The following is an 18,336-nucleotide window of genomic DNA, read 5'->3' as shown; positions in this document are numbered from 1 at the left end:
CTGATGGGGTTAAATGGATTTCGGATCCGGATTCAGTGACCCCGAAAACCCTTTATTAAAAACGCTGTCCGCCATATTGGTTTACTGGAGTTATGTCAAAACTCTGTTCTGATGGGGTTAAATGGATGTCGGATTCGGATTCAGTGACCCAAAAAATATAAGCCACATATAGTAAGACTCCCATGTCATGAACAATTTTTTTTCGAGTGGCTGTGATATCAACAATCCGAAAACTTTGTATCCTACTTTCCTTCGATTAATGTTGCCTATTTGTGAAATATTCTATAATAGGCCCATGTTCCAATCTAACTCCGAAAGCTTGTTATACAAACTTTTTGATTGGCTGACTTTGCTTTGCTTAATAAACAGTTTGAAGTATTTACATACAGTTTTGCTTTGTACTAAAAGTACTTTTGAATTTAAAAAAATATATATTGAATGACCTGGCGATCCTACAAAAATACATACTAATTTGTTTCATAATTAAACTAAAATTATGCTCTAAACATATTTCCTCATATAATTCTCATGATTTTCCTGATTTCTTTCAATAAACTTCCAACATTGCAATCCGTCTTAAGACCATTCTTCCTTACTCTTCTTTCATCACATAATTCATTTGTCGTTTCACCACAATTTAACGCAACACCATTGACTTACCGCTGTTTCCAACTCCTTTGCCGACGCATTGATGCGTATGTCGCGATGATTGTCCTGGCCCACCACACGCGTTTTAATTATATAAAAATCGATGGTGTTGTAAAATTCGTGCGGTCGCCGCCAGCGTATGGCGATGGCGTCCTGCGAGTGACACGTCAGGTTAACCACATACGGTGGACTCGGTCCGGCGACATCGGTGCGCTGCACAATCTGATCGGAGGGGTTGCCTTCGTTTTTCATCGTGAACGCCTGGACAATGACACGGTAATCGGTGTATGGCTCTGCAATGAAACGTAGCGGAAGGGAAGAGAGAGAGATGTGTTTAAAAATATATTATTTACATATATAATTACAATTACAAGGGGAATATGTACATACATAAATGGTTGAAAAGCCATTATTATTAAATTGATATTAAAATATTTTTCATATTTTCAGTGCGGCTGACGTTGGTGTAAAGGGTGTGGATTTTTTTTTTATTTTTTGTGTTAATTTGTGCTTGTTTGTATGTGTTTTTGTGGTTGTGTGTTTGCTTCGGTAAATAAATTAAAAAAAAATCGTAAACTATTTATTGTTTAATAAAGTTTTCAGTGGCGATATGTTTTTTATGTTTTATGAGGTATTGAACTATTAAAATTATTTAAATATTAATATCTGCAATTTTTAAATTTTATATTTCTGTATAGCAATAAATAACTATTTTTTTGAAAAAAATATGATTACGGTTACGGAGGAATATTATGCATTGAGTTCTGAGGAATTATGTTATCTGACATATGATAAAGGAATCACTTGAGTACGCTCAATATTTTTCGGAATATAACTGAACCGAATACTAGGATCTCAGTGCCTTTGCTTGACTTGATACAGAAAATTACGTACAATTTGCGAGAAATTAAGAAATATATGAGGTCATCTTCCCTAAAGAACAATGTGGTCGTTCAGTACTTTCCCTATCACTTAGTATATAATTGATAAAATTGATTTCTATATTCTGGTAGATTTTATATCGAATATTGCGGCTCAAAGGTAATTTTGTCTCTAAAATCTTAAGAAGAAGTATACTAAGAGTATATTTTAGTTTAATACCGAAAGTGGTTCAAATCGGTCTAGACTTGGTCTGGTCTCCGATTACTTATTCATATTATTAACTCGACTCTGGTTGACTTTATGCCGAATTTCTCGGTTAATATGTATTATATTTCATTGTCATTAAGTGAACAGCTGATTTTAGACATAGTAGGGTTTGTTGTAAAAAATCTTTAAAAAATCGAAAAAATTGCTCAATCGGTCCGAACACGGTTATATTTAGTATAATCATTTGTGCGGTTGGTTTTGTTGTTGTAACGGTAAAAAGCATTACTTAAATAGTTTTGAGGAATGCAACCAAGCTAAAAACACTAATTCGCGGTATATAAATTCGAGTCCATTCCGGTTACTTAGACCAGTCTATCGTTGGAACGGATAATAATTTCCATCCCTTTGGTTGATTGCACTCGATTCACTTTTCTTTTAATAAGGACTGTTGAATTCATATTCAGATGTTTTTATTATAGAGTGGACACGTTTTTGACTCTCCCAAGTTGAGAGGCTATATAATGATATGTATCCATATTACAAAAAATTACTTACAAAAAAAAAATTTGGCTAAGATATTTCACATATTAACCGATAGCTATATGAGAGCTAGGGGAAGTTATGACCCGATTTGAACCATTTCTAGTACAGAGACACACTATTAGAAGAAAACGATTTCCTCTGAATTAAATTAAGATATCTGAGAGACTTACCGATATTTTCGGTGAAAAACTACCATAAGGTACTGAGTTCTTCATATTCGATATCCGGGGCATTGAAAAGTTATAGTCCGATTTCGACAATTTTTTCACAAGTGATGCCACAGATCATTTACAGCATTTGTGTAACGTTTTTTTTTCGCTATCTTCATTGGTTGCTTATGTATATCTTATAAAGTGAAGGAATCAGATGGACTTCAAAATTGAGCTATATGGAAAGTAGTCGTGGTTGTGAACCGATTTCGCCCATTTTCCTCAATACCGAATTTTATTGAAATCGGTCGAGTAGTTCCTGAGATATGGTTTTTCACCCATAAGTGGGCGACGCCACGCCCATTTTCCATTTTGTAAACAAATCTAACTACAGCTTCCTTCTTCCATTTCTTCTGCAAAATTTGGGGTTTCTGATGCTATTCGTTAGTGAGCTAACGCACTTTTAGTAATTTTCAATCTAACCTTTGTATGGGAGGTGGGCGTGGTTATAATCAGATTTCCTCCATTTTTGAACTATATAAGGCTCCTGAGAGTTTCGTTGATATAGCTTTATTAGTTTACGAGATATATACAAAAAACTTAGCAGGAGAGGGGCCCATCCCCACTTTCCCAAAAAATTACATCCAAATATGCCGCTTTCTAATGCGATCCTTTGTACCAAATTTCAATTTTTCCTAGCTTAATTTGTGGCTTAGCGTGACAGTGGTCCGATTCCGCCAATAATACTCTCTTAGCAACTTTTGTTGCAAGAGTATAAAATTATTTAAAATATAGAACGTCCTTTTATGTATATTTACACACGTAAATAAATATTGTGTATGAATGTCTCATTTATTGAGAGAGCATGGCAGGGCTCATCGCTTGCGTTGAATTATTAAAAAGCAATAAATTCCGAAAACTGTCGCATTTCGGTTTAAACGTCAGCTTTGTGAACTGTAGTTATACTTGAATATGCGGCAGCCATTGTTGTTGTATACTCTTTTGCTATTTTTGTTGTCGGACTTTTTTCCCTTTCTTCCGCATTTATTTTTTTTTTTTTAATTAAATGAGAATTTTAACAACATAACAGTTAATGTGGTTGCGAGTGGCATGCCGCCTGCCATTTCAACTTAACACAACAGTCAATGGAATTCCTCATGCATGCGCACAACAACAACAACACCAACAGCAACAACAACAATTACGCGCATGGTGAAAATGTCAACGATAATAACAAGTCGCAATTAATTTAATGTTGAAAAATGTCACTCGTTTAATAAGTAGTGTTTATGTTAAGTAGCCAAACAAGTAAGCAATGAGTGGCTAAGTGGATGTGTGAATGTGGCTGTGGCTGCACTTTTGGACAGTTGACAGTGAGACGGCAGGAGTGAGGTGCGCAGTATGAGTATGCGTGCGCCTGTGTGCGACAGGGCGTATGAGTAATTTTTTAATCATTTATGCGGCGCATTTGCAGTTGTTGTTGCTTATGTGAAATTGTTTGTGTGGGTTTTATGCATGTGTATGTGTGTGGCCATAAGTACTCATAGTACGTTTGTGTGCTGCCACTGTGCATTTATTACTTAATAATGCGCTGCGTACGTCGACCTGTGCTGCCAATGCGAACTGACAGCTTCTGTACAAATGGAAAAAGGTAGTCAAACTACTACTTTGCTTGCGTTTATATATGCGTATACCTATATGTATGCGTAAGTGTGTTCGTGTGTTCGTGCGCTCTCATCGTGTCAACAATACCATGTCCTGTTAATTATGGCAGTGTGTATGAGTGCAGTTGTCAATGAAGATAAAGTGTTGCATACGCAAATAACTCAACTCACAAGCAATGTTTGCATGACAGAAATATTTAAAAGCTACTCGCTGCTCATTGCGAGCTTGCTATGTATGTGTGTGCGTGTGTGTGTGTGCGTGGAATGCATGTTATTGCACTATTGGCGTGCTAACGATGCCATGCAATTTAATGTAATTAAAATATGCGAACGCGCGGTTTGTCACCTATAAAATCGGGCTGACAAAGTGCAGCAGCGCTCGCATATTTACAAAAGCAAAAACAACAAGAAAAAAGAAAAATAAAATGAAATAATAAAAAAATTGGCATATGAAAATATTTAACTGCCAGCCATACTATATCTCTAGTATAGCAAGGATTTTAATTTTAATTTTCAGAAAAAGGTAGCGCATTTTAATAATTAAAAAATCTCTGTGCACTGCGGCAAAGATAGTTTCAATTTCAATTACATGCGAAAATGCATATTTACAGGCATACATATGTGTGTTGTGTATGTGCCGAGCGTGCATACATGACGTAATTAATTTTGATAGCGCCGAAAAGCAGACTACCAGCGGCGCGCAGCAAAAAAGTGGTAATACTTTATTAAATTGTAGGCAGCTGAAAAAAAAGAGACTGCAATGTTGAAATTATAAAATTTCATTGCATTACAAGCAAGGCATGTGGCAAGTTTGCGTTTGTGCTTGTTTGCCACGCATAATGTGCGCCCGCTTGCGTGTGAGTGCATGTATGCGTCTGTGTATGTGCATGGGTGTGTGAGTGCAAATATATTTGCTGTCTTGATGAATGCAAAGGCATGCCGTTAGTAATTAATTTCGCATTGCATCAGCGTTTGCTGGTCGCAGAAACACGCACACAATCACATATATATATATATATATATATATTTACATAAATACATACATACATATATACATATGTATAACTCCACACATTTCTTTACACACTCCAGAGGGGGAGGATCTCCCGCAGCATATGCAAATTACATAAGTGCTTGCCTTTTCACAATAGTTGCACTTGAGCGCCGGCACGGCTGCCACTTCCGCGTCACACCTCTTTTCCCACATCCTCCTTACCTCCCACCACTGTCACTCACGCCGCTTTTGTTTCCTTGTTGAACTTTCCAGCATCTTTGCTTTGTCGCAAATTTTGTTAGCGTTATTTTTTTAACTCGCTTCTCCACTGCTTCTTCACCATGCGGCGCTGCTGTCTTGCAACTGCATGAAATTGCATATTTTTCGGCAGCGTGTCCACAACACCCACGCAAGCCGCGTAACAATGCCTGCAGTGTGACTTTTCTTTATAAGCGCGCGTTTTCTTCTTTTGCTTATTTTTGCGCTTTCTGGCGAGGCAAATTAATTACTAGCATCGCGCTGCAGCGCCGCCTCACAGCGGATATGTACATCACTTATGCAAATATGCTTTGACAAGCAGGCGCACAGCACTCGCGAGTGTGTGTGTGCCGTTTGCTGATGTGTATGCAAATTTGTCAGTTGCAAATTAATTTTATTTTTCTTTCACATGAAAGTAAATTAAAACGGCTGAGAAGACTGACGGCTGCCGTTGGTGTTGAATGACGCCATTCGTTGTGTTGTTGTTGTTGTTGCTGGTGCTGTTGCAATGTGCAAAGTTGTAGCCGGCTTTTAGGGGTTGGGAAGACATTTTTCGGTGGGTGGCATTAATTATATTCGAGGTTTTTTTTATTTAATATTACATAAAGCCTCATTACGGAAATCTTGTGAACGCCTTAACAAAGAGTGCGCCAGCAGATTTATAGTTTTAAGTAAGTCTCAGTGGTTGTGGAGTTATAAGACCAGTTTTAATTTTTATAAAATATTAAAAATATGAAGTATACTTTTTGGCGAAGAAGAGTGTCAAGCATTTTAAAAGAGCTCACATATATTAATTGTATTACTCTATTAAGCTTATGGAAGGGTAACTTCCGTTGATGAGTTAAGTCTCACTAAACTAACTGCCTGACGAAATGTATTTTGTTATGGTATATTACATAGCTAGAAGATTTCTGCAAAAAATAGTTGAACGGACTTCAGGCAGTGCAAGGAAATAGTTTATCCGTTCAGAAGTTCCAACAAAAGCCAAGTGTTTGAAGAAAGATATGCAAATAGAGAAAGTGAATCGTAAATTGAATTTGGAAAATTGGAGTTCAGATTCAGAAGAAAGATCCCAAGAGACTTAGATAGGTGAAGCACGGAGGCTAAATTCGTGTGCCATGGTCAATAATGCAGTGAATTCTTCGATGAATCCGTACCATCTGAGTGGTCCGTACTGTCGCAAGAAATTGGACTTCTAATAGAACTTGTACGCTAAGGACTGAAAGTGAATTCTCAAAGTGAGGTTAGAATTGAGATATAAATACAACATACATATTGCTACCTAATTCACATTTTATAGTCTGGTCATGTTGTAGAAAACTTTTCTATGGACCGATATTAGAACTAATCACCGATGAATCTAATGAGAAAGAACACTCTTCAATATTCAATGAAAAGGAAAACTCTTGGAAAATTTTAGAAAGTTGATAACTCTTCTAATTTTCATTCCAACTTGAGAAAAAATATTTTTACATAATTTAAGAATATTTGCTACTCTTCCTGCCCTCTCAGTTCTGCTTTCACGATAGTGCCTATTTAAATTTTGATTATAAATTTACCCTATACACAAATTTGGACTTCGGCTTAGTGATGCTTTATATAAGCCTTTCTGGTAAAAATTTAGCTTATTTTTCGGAGAGTTGTTAAATGAAAAGTGTAAAGTATTGATCAAAGAAATAAATAGCTCTATTCAGAGTAAGAAGCTTTATTCAAACTACTTTATTTTAAGCTCCCAAATATAATTATTATATCTACCCCCACCACATACGCCCACATAAACCATTAAAAGTAATAATCAAATCCAGCTTAAAGTCAATTAGGCGCAAGCGTTAATCTACTTAATGTAGACCTTCTCTATACCAAGTTATAAGACAACACAACGCCATTGAAATCTCGAAATACCAAAAGCAGAAAAGTAAAAGTAAAAAAAGGCAATTAAAGAGCCCAAATGTCGCCTTCAATGCCACTTCAAATTATAATAATTGACCAACTTATATTACTTAGCACGCCTAAAAGTAGGCAATCGGACTTTTATAAATACAACAATACAGTGCACGTGAACAATAGCGGTGGCTATAACAAAAATAACAATAATAACAAAACAACAACAACAGTAAACACCTAAAGCGTCAACAATACCCAAAAAGTTTTAAGTATTAAGTGCGCGGCTTTTGCGCAGCGAAACATTTTTTGTCGCGAACTTTCCAAGTGCTAAAGAGGGTGACGCAATTGAGGGGGTTTCGCTTTTCACAATTTGAAATGCATGGCGTTACTAGCGTCGTTAACAATTCATCACTTAATTGCCTACTTGAGTTGTGGATTGTGTGGGCGAAAATAATTGCAAATCGAAGTGAAATAATAGTAATTAACAGTGAAAGTTTATGGAAGAGTGCTTTTATAGGCAGTGTAAATTAACTGAGAGCTACCTTTCATAACAGCTTTTGTGATTTGCAACAACTTTGTGAGACATTGACAGAATTCAGTTCTAATTAAGCTGAACTACTGCTTAGCTAATGTATCTAAATTATTTGAAAATTTTAGTTGAGCAATGAGGTTACTGATTGCATTATTATGTGTGATATTAACGCTGAATATAATTCTAACATAATCTATTATCAACATAAGCCACTTGCTGAATAAGCAGATGACATTACCAAATCATTCCTGTGAGCTTTACTATTATATTATATTATATTTAATATTGTAAATTAAGCCACAAAAATTTCCGCGTTGATTTATTCTCCTCTCAGTCATTAAATGTTAATACTGTTGCTGAATAGCTAATGAAAGATGACAGTTTGTTGTTATTTTGCTTTATCTCTCTCGCATTAGATATTCAGCGCATAATAAGCATTCATAAAAATGTAGCTATTTACAAGATAAGTAGGACTCTCTTGATACAAAGTACTGCTGAATTATATTCAGCGCTTGCTGAATTGGTTTTTAGTGGTGCTTATAGAAAAAATTGAACTTTCGGATTGAACTTTTCACATTTTTTATTATAATAATTTTAAGTTGAATTTATGTTGAAAAGTATATCCGAATTAATCTATATGTATATAATATGTGCGTTTTAAGGCGGGAAATTCATATTTTGTGGAAATAAATTGTATTCAGCTCATAATAAATTCCTTTATGTAAACATAAAAATGTGTAGGGAGCTTGTATACGTAAAATCAGAAGCTGAATTTGTTTAAAATTGGAGCTGAATTATATTCAGCACTGGCTGAATTGCACTTTAAGCATGTAATATGTGTGATTTAAGTCTAAAACGGCATGTTTTGTGGAAGGAAATGGTATTCAGCTTATAATAAATTCTTAAATTTTGTTTTTTGTTTTTACGGACCAATTTCTTTTCGTTAATGAGGGGTTTTCATATTAAAATTGTTTTACTTACTCAAATTTGGTAGCTCAAAAATGATGAGAGAGTCCTGTGAGTTGCGTGAGTTCTTCATAATTTCCACACCAGTCTGATTATCGTGTATATGAAATACATGATAGCCGGCAATGGCGCCATTTTGATTTTTCGGTGGATACCATGACATAGTGATGCTGGTTGATGTTACATTTAAAACAGTTAAATTCAATGGTTTACTTGGCACTGCAATGATAAGAATAAGTTATGGAAATTAATATACGTTTTGTTTTATAAAAAATAAATTTGAAAGATTTATTATAATTTAAATATAATGAAAAGCTACTAAAAAAAATTGTGATATGTATTTTATGTAAGAGCTTTCATGATTTTTTTTCTTAAATTCCAAAAATCTTACACGAAGCTTTTTGCCTGAGAACCTAATAAAGTAAATACAGTTTTTAACATTTTTACTAATTTTCCATGAAAGCTTTAAGGCATTTGTATTAAGTATTGTTACTGTTAGGGGCTTTCAACGATTTCAAAAGCTTTTTATGCTTTCATCGATTGCTCTTAGCATTGTTTTATGCATATTTTGAGTGATGTGCTTTGGAGAGCTTCCTGAGCCTTTAAAATAAATTAGCATTCGATTTTTGGTAGAATGTAAAAACTATAAAGCTTTGCTAAAGGGAAAAAATTATAATATAATAATCTATATAATTTTATTAAAGAAAATAAAATTGTATACAAACATATTTAACATATTCTTTATTAAAATTTTACTACTCAAGTCAGTCCGAAATATCTTGATAATATTTGTTTATTTTTCCAACAAAAACAAAGCACCTTCAAAAGCTTCAAATTTATGGTTTTTGAGTGTTTTAGGTCTCAAAAAAGCCTTGAATAACAAACGAAAATGAAGACTTGACTAAAAAGGCATAAAAGCTTTATGAAAAAAAAAAAAAATAAATTGAAAACAAGTGTCCTTTTGTGCGATTACTAAAGTGTATATGAATACACAATCATAGATGTGTTTGTATGAATTTTGGAGCAGCTTCCTCTACAATTTAGTTTCACTGCAATGCAATAAAAGTCAATAGCGTTTGCTTAAGGTCAGCGGCTGTAGAGGTTATAGAGCATTGTAAACAAGATAAGGACGCACTTGACTATTGAGTTAAAAGGTTAAAGCCAAACACACCCAGCAAAGTCATTTCCAAAAGCCTTAAGTAAACGAATAAAGCGGCTAAAGATAACAAAGCACTGACAAGTGACTAAAATATTTGAAAGCCAAAAGAAAAAGAGAAAAAGCAAGAAAATTACAAGAGAATTTTAAACAATTCACTTTATATGCTTTGAATTCGACTTTTTTTTATCTAACGCTACACTCTTGGGAAGCTGTTGCTATGGCTGTGTGTGCGAGCTGCTAGTTGGTAACTGGTTAAATAGAACACGCCCACCAACAACAATGATTTCATTTTTGGAAACGAGTGGAAAAATCATTGAGTTGACATGAAAAAGGCTGTTGCCAAAGGAATAATAATGAAGTTGGGTGGTGGTGGTTGGAGGAGAGAAGCAGAGTGATTTGAGTGGTTGTGAGAAGTGGCTGAGAAATTGTGTAGGCGTTAGAGGGCGCTGCGGCACAAGGTCGCATACATACATGGGTTGTAGGCAGTGGAAGAGTGGGCTTTCAGCTACTTTTCAGCTTATTCGTGTAGGCTGGCAAGCACTCAAGCAAACGCTAAGTTGAATTGATGAGCGAATGGAATAATAAAATATTACTGAATGTCATTGCATATTTTGTTGCGTTTAAGAGCAGTATATTTGTGTGTGTGTGTGGCAGTGTGTTTGCTCAAATGAAATTGCCCATAAGGCGGTGGCAAGGGCGGCCACAAAACGAGGCAGCCTTAGCTATTGTATATTTTAAGGCCAGCAACGGGCTTTGGACACATTTCGTTGTTAGAAATCAAAATTGAATTTTTTCATGCCACGACACAACGACGTTTGCTTAGTAAGCTAGCAAATATTTAATCAGTTCAACTCCGTAGTGTGTATGTATGTTGGTGAATAGTGTGCAATTTTCAAATTAAATTCCAGTCAACTGCAACGAGTGCTTAGCCAAAGATGGCGGAGTGAAGAAGAAGTATGCTCTGCTACAACAGACATTTAAATAGATAAATGCTGAAGGATATGCAGAAGTAGTTGCTTCGAACATACATTTATGTGTTGCTCTATTGGCGCTCACTATCTTTTAACGAAATTGATGAAAAGCAGCAACGTGCCGAGTTGTAAGCGCTGGCTCAAATGGAAATGGCCAATTATATTTCCTTTGTGAAGGGATCAAACGAAGTCAAATAATCGAAGTGGTCATCATTTACAGCAAGCGGGCTATTGCCGCTGAGACGGGTCGCAGGCATGCCATACAAAATATGTTGAATAAGAGGAAAAGGCGATTTTAATCAATATGTTATTGTGCACATGAGTAAATACACACACACATACATCTATTCATCTGTATATATGGAAATATAAGGAACATATGTGCACTGACGGTGATCAGTGGACAATATCGTAAAGGATAAAATACAGTTTTTACAAATTGAACGGAAGCGACATGCAAAGCAAGCTAGCAATGGGCATACTTACATGGCAAAAACTAAAGCTAACGATTTCAATGCAAAAACAACAAGAATGCTAGTTTTTTATATCCGCACATACCAACACATGCAAGCTTTTGAGTGTGAGACACACCCACATGCATATGAGCCTTCATTGTTCGCTTGTGTGTGTGTGACGGTGGCGCAGAAGTAAATTCTGAGTGTAAATCCGATTCCTTTGAATGAAACATACCTATATATACATATGAATATATAAATATTGAATTTCTGAGCCTTATTCATTTATAAGCTCACAAGTGTAGGTGTGCGCCATTGCATTGGCACGGTGCCACAGCGGCATTCGCTTGAATTTCATTCAATTGACAAATGAGTGCTGCTCTGTGACCGTCGTGTAGGCGGGTCAGCGCACATACATACTCAGACAGTTTCTGAAATAGCAATACCCGTTAGCACGTGTGCGGGCTATTGTATATGTAACGATTATGCATATAAATCGCTATAACGGGAATCTATCCGTTGCCCTTTGGAGCGCTTACATGGACTGTAGCAGGAAAAATAAGAGAAAAGGTATGGAAATAGATCCATATGGAGTAGGAGGGTAAGCGTAATAGTATTATGATTAAACTTCTGACTCCTATAATACTATGGAGGTGTACATAACGGTAATTAAATTATTGTGGTATTTTTTGTATAAGGATAGAATATGATATTCAACGCTCGATTTCATGTTAGGTAAATATCAAAGTTAATTTCCATTTAATTAAACAAAAGTTTTGCTTCCTTAATATCAGATCGGCGGTAAAAATAATAAATTCCATTACTTTTGCATTTATTGAGCTCAATTAAGGAATTTATTTGACTTAATTAGTATAATGTTCAACTGCTAAAAATTAATTAATTATTGGCATTTTAAAAACCTTCTTAATTGAGTCAATTAAAAATTGTCTACAACTATAAATTCATATAGCGGCAACTAATCGAGTCAAATAATTTTAATAATTTTAATTTAATCTAATTTTTTATTTTATTTTATTCTATTTTAATTTAATTTTTTATTTTGTTTTATTTTATTTTAATTTAATTTAATTTAATTTAATTTAATTTAATTTAATTTAATTTTTATTTTATTTTATTTTATTTTATTTTATTTTATTTTATTTTATTTCATTTCATTTCATTTCATTTTATTTTATTTCATTTCATTTCATTTCATTTTATTTTATTTTATTTTATTTTTTTTTAAATTTAATTTAATTTAATTTTATTTTATTTCATTTCATTTTATTTTTATTTTATTTTATTTTTATTTTAATTTTATTTTATTTTATAATTTATATAATTTTAATATTAATTTTTATTTTATTTTTTATTTTAATTTAATTTTTTATTTTATTTTAATGTTTATTTTATTTTATTTGAATTTTATTTTATTTTATTTTATTTTATTTTATTTTATTTTATTTTATTTTATTTTATTTTATTTTATTTTATTTTATTTTATTTTCATTACTATATTGTCCCACTGTGCGGTAACTAATTCGGACAGCATTCAATAAACTGCCATCGCTAGTAATCTAAGGATACGAAGAATGGACGAGCACAATAACAGCGCATAGCACCACACATTCGGTTGATCGCACAAAAATAAAAGAAATTTATATTTTATATGCAATTCAATAAATCCACAACACACAACGAATGTGCGAGCAATTGAAAGAGGACAGCATGAAAGTAAAAGAAAAGAATTAATTTAGCACAGAAAGAATGAAAAGGAATGTCAGAATAACTGCAAAGCAACGGCAGCTTAGCTCAGCGCCAACGTCAGCGACGGCAAAAGGAGTGGCGAACACGGACTAACTGCAAACACCCACACAGAGATGTCCACACACACCGACACTCGTGTGTTTTGCTGCTGCTCGTTTGCGCTTGAATGGCACGGAAACGGATGTGCAAATTTATAACGGCAACAGGAAATGGTATTGAATCAGCGCGTCATTTGTGCACAAGTGTTGCAGCAAAGTGGCTGTTTGCTCGTAGCTTATAGCTGGTGCGACGTGTGGTATGCGGCATGTGGCAAGTGGCGCGCATACGTGGCTTTCATACGTGGAACGGCCAATGAAAAATGTATCAGTGCATATATGCATACAGATGTGTATAACTGCTGTTGTTGTTCATGCCACACTCGAGATGGCAAACGGTCAGGCACTCAGCGGCATCCTTGGCACAAACGCACACACACGCCTAAGTAATGGTAACGATGTGGACCCACACATGAGAGCTTGTTTTTATACACCAAAGACTGGGTGTGTGTGTGTGCGTCCGTATATTGACACAGTCAAATAAACATTGGCGCTACTACAAATGACAACCATATTTACCTGGCTGCTGTTGCAACGCGCTTGTATGAGTGTGAGTGTGTGCTGGTATACATTGGAGCGTTGTGGAAAGAAAAATTGAAATTAAAATCAATTAAGCAATAAATGAAGCACATTTGAATGCTGCTACAAATGCCGCATACATTCATTTGCAATGCTTCGTTTCTTTTCCTTTTCTTTTCTCTTGCTCCTCCATCGCCTTTCTCTATTTGATAAATACTGCATTCCATTCTTAGTATATACAAATACACATGCTTACTTTAAAATAGCAGCAAAAGCATTGTGAGTAAAAAAAATTGCAAAAAATACGAGCAACTTAATTTCAGCTGCCCCACATGCCACAACAATCGAGCGCTTTGCTAACGACGCTTATGGCTTGGCCATACAGTTCAGCCAATTGCTGGCAATAAGAGCTGATCTCAAGTAGCAAAACCGCATATACATATGGCTGCATAAGATTATAGTCTATGTTATGTGACTTTCTGTTGCGGTGGTGTGTGTTGTTGTGGCAAGCACTTTCTGTTTGTTGTGTTTGTAAGCGTGTGTGAGTTTTCTATTATTTTAAAATTCAATGCGATTTCGCAGCGGGATATGCGAGCATCCTTGGTGTCGCGTGCAAAAAATGCTGGAAAGTAGCGCAGTTTTATTTTTCTTTATTCTTTTAGTCTGATTTGTCTTTATACATTTGCGTGTGGATCATTTATCTCAGTTTCTTACAAATGTTTTCAAGTGGTATTAATAATAGCTACTGGATATATATGTCATAGCAATTTTAACTTTGTCATTTTACTATTTATTAGATTATAAATTAACAGAAATACAGTAGAACTTCTGTAACTCGAATCACCATAATCCACAAAAAAAGTTCAAGTTTAGGAAGTTCCAATGTATATTAATATTTAATTTTGTTTTAATAAATTGCGTCAATAGCCTATTTTTTATGGATTTTAGTTTATTATTTCCTTAAAAAAGAATCAAAATTATTTTTTCAAATTTCTTTTTCAATATCACATTAGCCCATATAAAAAATATAAAATTCTCACAACCAGTTTTTATATAAAAAAACGGACTATTTATGAGGAGCTTCGAAAAACCTGTCCAAAGCGAAGCAGAATTTTACAATACCAAATGAATTGAACTTTTGACTGAAAAACTGACAAGTGACTGTCTTAAACAAATGTTTTCCAACGAAAAACCAACAAAAGTCATCTATGTTACCTCATTTTAACAGACTAAGTTCTCTACTTAAAGACATGTGATTTAGTTGTTCAGTTGTTTGTTATTATTTTTATTTTAATTAGCTCTACATACTAACCCAATTATTTGGGCTATTTTGAAAACTAGTAAAAATTAGTTATGGCCGATATGCATCGATGTACGAAACATGGATGTTTTTTTTTTGATACATCGCTTAATTTCGATGCATCGTTGGATGTGTCTCGTTGGGAATTTGCTTTAAAATAACAAACGCAAGTAATCGAAAATTATCCGAAACACAAATCTTTAACTATTGGTGTATTTGAATTAGTTCAAAGGCACACATCTGAATATATAAGCGAGCAAATTTTGAAGACACGCTAAGATTGGGGTATTAATGAAATTAAAATATCATCATTTGTTACTGACAATGCTACAAATATGATAAAAGCCTGAGCCTTTGGAAAAAGATGACACATTCTGTGTTCTGCACACACGTTAAATTTAGTTGCAAAATCAGCATTAGGATTCTAAGAATGAAAAACTGTTCAATCAAAAATTGAAGCCGTTTTAGATGGTTCGAACACAGTATTGTTTTGACCCTTCATTAATAATACATTTAATGCTATTGCAGAAGCCGAAGAGATGGATATGGACTATTCTGATAGTTCTGATAAAGCTGAAAACCCCTTTGGTATTTGAACCGATCAGCATGAGTTAATCCAAATAAATTGGAAGATAAACGGAAACAATCTGTTAGATATGTTAAATGAGCTATCCTAATACATTTGCGAACTCCTGTTGGAAGGCTAGTAGAAATTTTTGCTGAAAATCTTGAACGATTTACAAACATTCAGCTTTGAAATACTTAACAATTATATTTTATTATGTTTATAAACAGAAACTATTGAATAATATAATTTTTAAATCCTTTAATAAAAACTGTTACACATTTATTTCGCAAATTGGTTTTTAATAGTATTATTTCAGAACTTGAATAAGTAAGATTTCGTAAGTATATGCAAACAAAAAAATTTAACTTAATTTGCAGTTTTAATGTTTTTAAAGCAATTTTTTTTTTTTATAAATTGATACTTTCGATACATTGATGCATCGCATAACATCGATGTCAAGTTCCGATTCATCATATCGAATAAAATATCGATGTTTTTAAATGGCCATGCCTTGTAATGCATAATGCATTCCGGTTGATTGATTCTAGGCTACTAGGAAATTAAGAATTCTACCTGTTGACCTCGGCTAAGATCGAAGACGGTGTTAGAATGGGAGTAATTAAGAGATATGGGTCCATGATAATCGGTAAGTTAGAGTTTACTTATCGAATTGATTAGCTGGCAAAATCGGTTTTAAAATTTGTGCTCCAATTTTAAAGTAAGAAAATCCGGTAAAATAATAATGGATAAACGAAAAAATATTGAATATAAAAAATGTTATTCAGTACCAATGAATTCATTAATAATTTTAATGAATAAATCTTATTAGAGCTCCACATTTGAACTAATCACATTAAATATCAATAAAATGTAATGCTAATTAACTTTTCAGAAAATAATTATTTTATATTAATTACATTTTTAATTGACAATTAAAAGTTACAATTTCAATTTCGTCTATTAGAATTAGATTGAAAGCAATTAAGCTAAATTGGTAAAAAAAAATTAAGACACACATACATATTTGGTATCAGCACATATGTACATGTACATACATGTAATAACGAATTTGCCTGAATAAATACGTAGACTTCAGCAAATGTGAGAGTGACAGCACAGAATTGTACAATTTCAGGGATAATACGCACAAATAATAAAAAGACAACAACAACACCAACAACAAAATATAAAAACAACAATGAGCTGTCAAGCAATCAAATGAAAAGTTAACAAGCTAACAACAAGGCTGACAATTCAACAACGTGTCACTCAGTTTACACCAGCATTTATTTAGAATGCCTTCATTTATATGTACACACGCACACACATACATGCAAGCATTTTGTATTTCGCTTGATTGTACGCATTTTTGTTTTGCCCACTTTGGCTGACGGCAAGCGTTTTACATGACATTTTAAAGTGTTTCTTGGGTATTAATGTCACAGCGGCTGACACGCAGCGTAGCAGGATAATCACAAACGAATAATGCCACGGCGGGTGGGTGACAGAGAGAATATAAAAAGACAAGTGGAAGTAGAAGAAGCGGCGAGGCATTGAGTTGAGTAAATAAATTCGAATAATAAGAACAAAAGCAACATTTTAATCGCCGACAAGAGAGAGCAAAGAGCGCATAAAAACGTTAATACGCGCTTGCAAATGCAGCTAACGGTAATATTAAGGCACATAGCAATACACGGAGATAGAATGTTGCAAGGATATCGCTAAGAAAATAAAGCAAACACATTGTTAACCAGTTGAGAAGTACAACAGAGAAAAATGATAAGCTTTTACGCTAGCATAGCAAGCATACATAGCGCACTGCTAACGGCTAACGGTAGCTAGGTAGCAACAATTCCACTTTGTACAATGCCAAAGCATGGCAACAGTGGTCGACCATAGCAACTGCTGCTGATGCGACCATCGTGACATTTTCGTTCGCCTCCCTGGCATCTAGCAACTCTCAACCGAGTCTCAACTGACTCTCGACTGCCATGACACATTGTCATTGTGTTGTAGAGTTGCATTTAATTTGCCTGCGACATGCTATGGCTATGGCAATGCGAGGCTGGCATTGTGGCTGGACAAAGCTGGACCCGGCGCTGCAGGGGAGTTGCAAGTATAAAGTTACGAGGATATGCGAGTGAAGTGAAGCGAGCGTCAGTCAGACGGAGAGTTGATGCACTGGTAATAGGAATGACAATTACACTTGAGGGCTTGTTACATTGTCATTGTGTAGTTTGCTTTGTTGCGCTTGTGTGCGTCTGTGTGTTGGTGTGCGTGGGTGAGCTTAGCAGCAAAACAGCTTTGGTTAGCTGTCACACATAAATGACAGAAGTTATGACTTTACAAAAGAGCAAACAAATAAACGAGCATTGAAAGGCTTTGCTGGCCATTATGACGAATGTGGAATGATGAAATGTGCACAGAGTGCGGCGAAGAAAATGAATGAAGAAAAGTATACAGAGGATTACGGTTTAATTGGTTATTGCTAAGGAAGTGGTTAAAATTTTCAATTAAAAAAAATAATAAAAAATAATTTTAATTAAAATAAATATTTTTTGTAATTAAAACAAAAAAAAAAATGTTTTTAAATTTCTTTAAATTTTAAATAAAAAAATATTATTAAAAATATACTATTTTTTTAATGAAAATTATTTTAAATTTTAAAAAGCTTAAATATTAAATAAAATATATAAAAAGAAAAATTTATAAATAATTATTTTTTTTTAATTTATAAATTTTTTTTAATTATAAATTAATTTTTAATAAAATGTA

At 34.1% G+C, this 18,336-nt stretch overlaps 1 protein-coding gene across 6 annotated transcripts in view; it reads right to left on the bottom strand.

Annotated features, from left to right (window-relative positions):
• LOC105219052 (tyrosine-protein phosphatase 99A) overlaps positions 1-18,336 on the bottom strand; it is a 356,359-nt gene that overhangs the window by 33,876 nt on the left and 304,147 nt on the right. For all 6 annotated transcript variants that reach the window (XM_054226223.1, XM_054226222.1, XM_029044749.2 and 3 more), the window contains 2 exons: positions 8,743-8,946; positions 661-941 (listed from right to left, as the gene is read on the bottom strand). In XM_054226223.1, coding sequence (XP_054082198.1) covers positions 661-941; positions 8,743-8,946 — 485 coding nt within the window. The remainder of the gene's footprint in view (positions 1-660; positions 942-8,742; positions 8,947-18,336) is intronic.

The sequence above is a fragment of the Zeugodacus cucurbitae genome, chromosome 2 (genome assembly GCF_028554725.1).
Source record: "Zeugodacus cucurbitae isolate PBARC_wt_2022May chromosome 2, idZeuCucr1.2, whole genome shotgun sequence".
In the NCBI taxonomy this organism is placed as follows: Eukaryota; Metazoa; Arthropoda; class Insecta; order Diptera; family Tephritidae; genus Zeugodacus; species Zeugodacus cucurbitae.
Note: the sequence above shows the minus strand (reverse complement) of the source record. Positions and strands in the feature narration are given on the sequence as shown.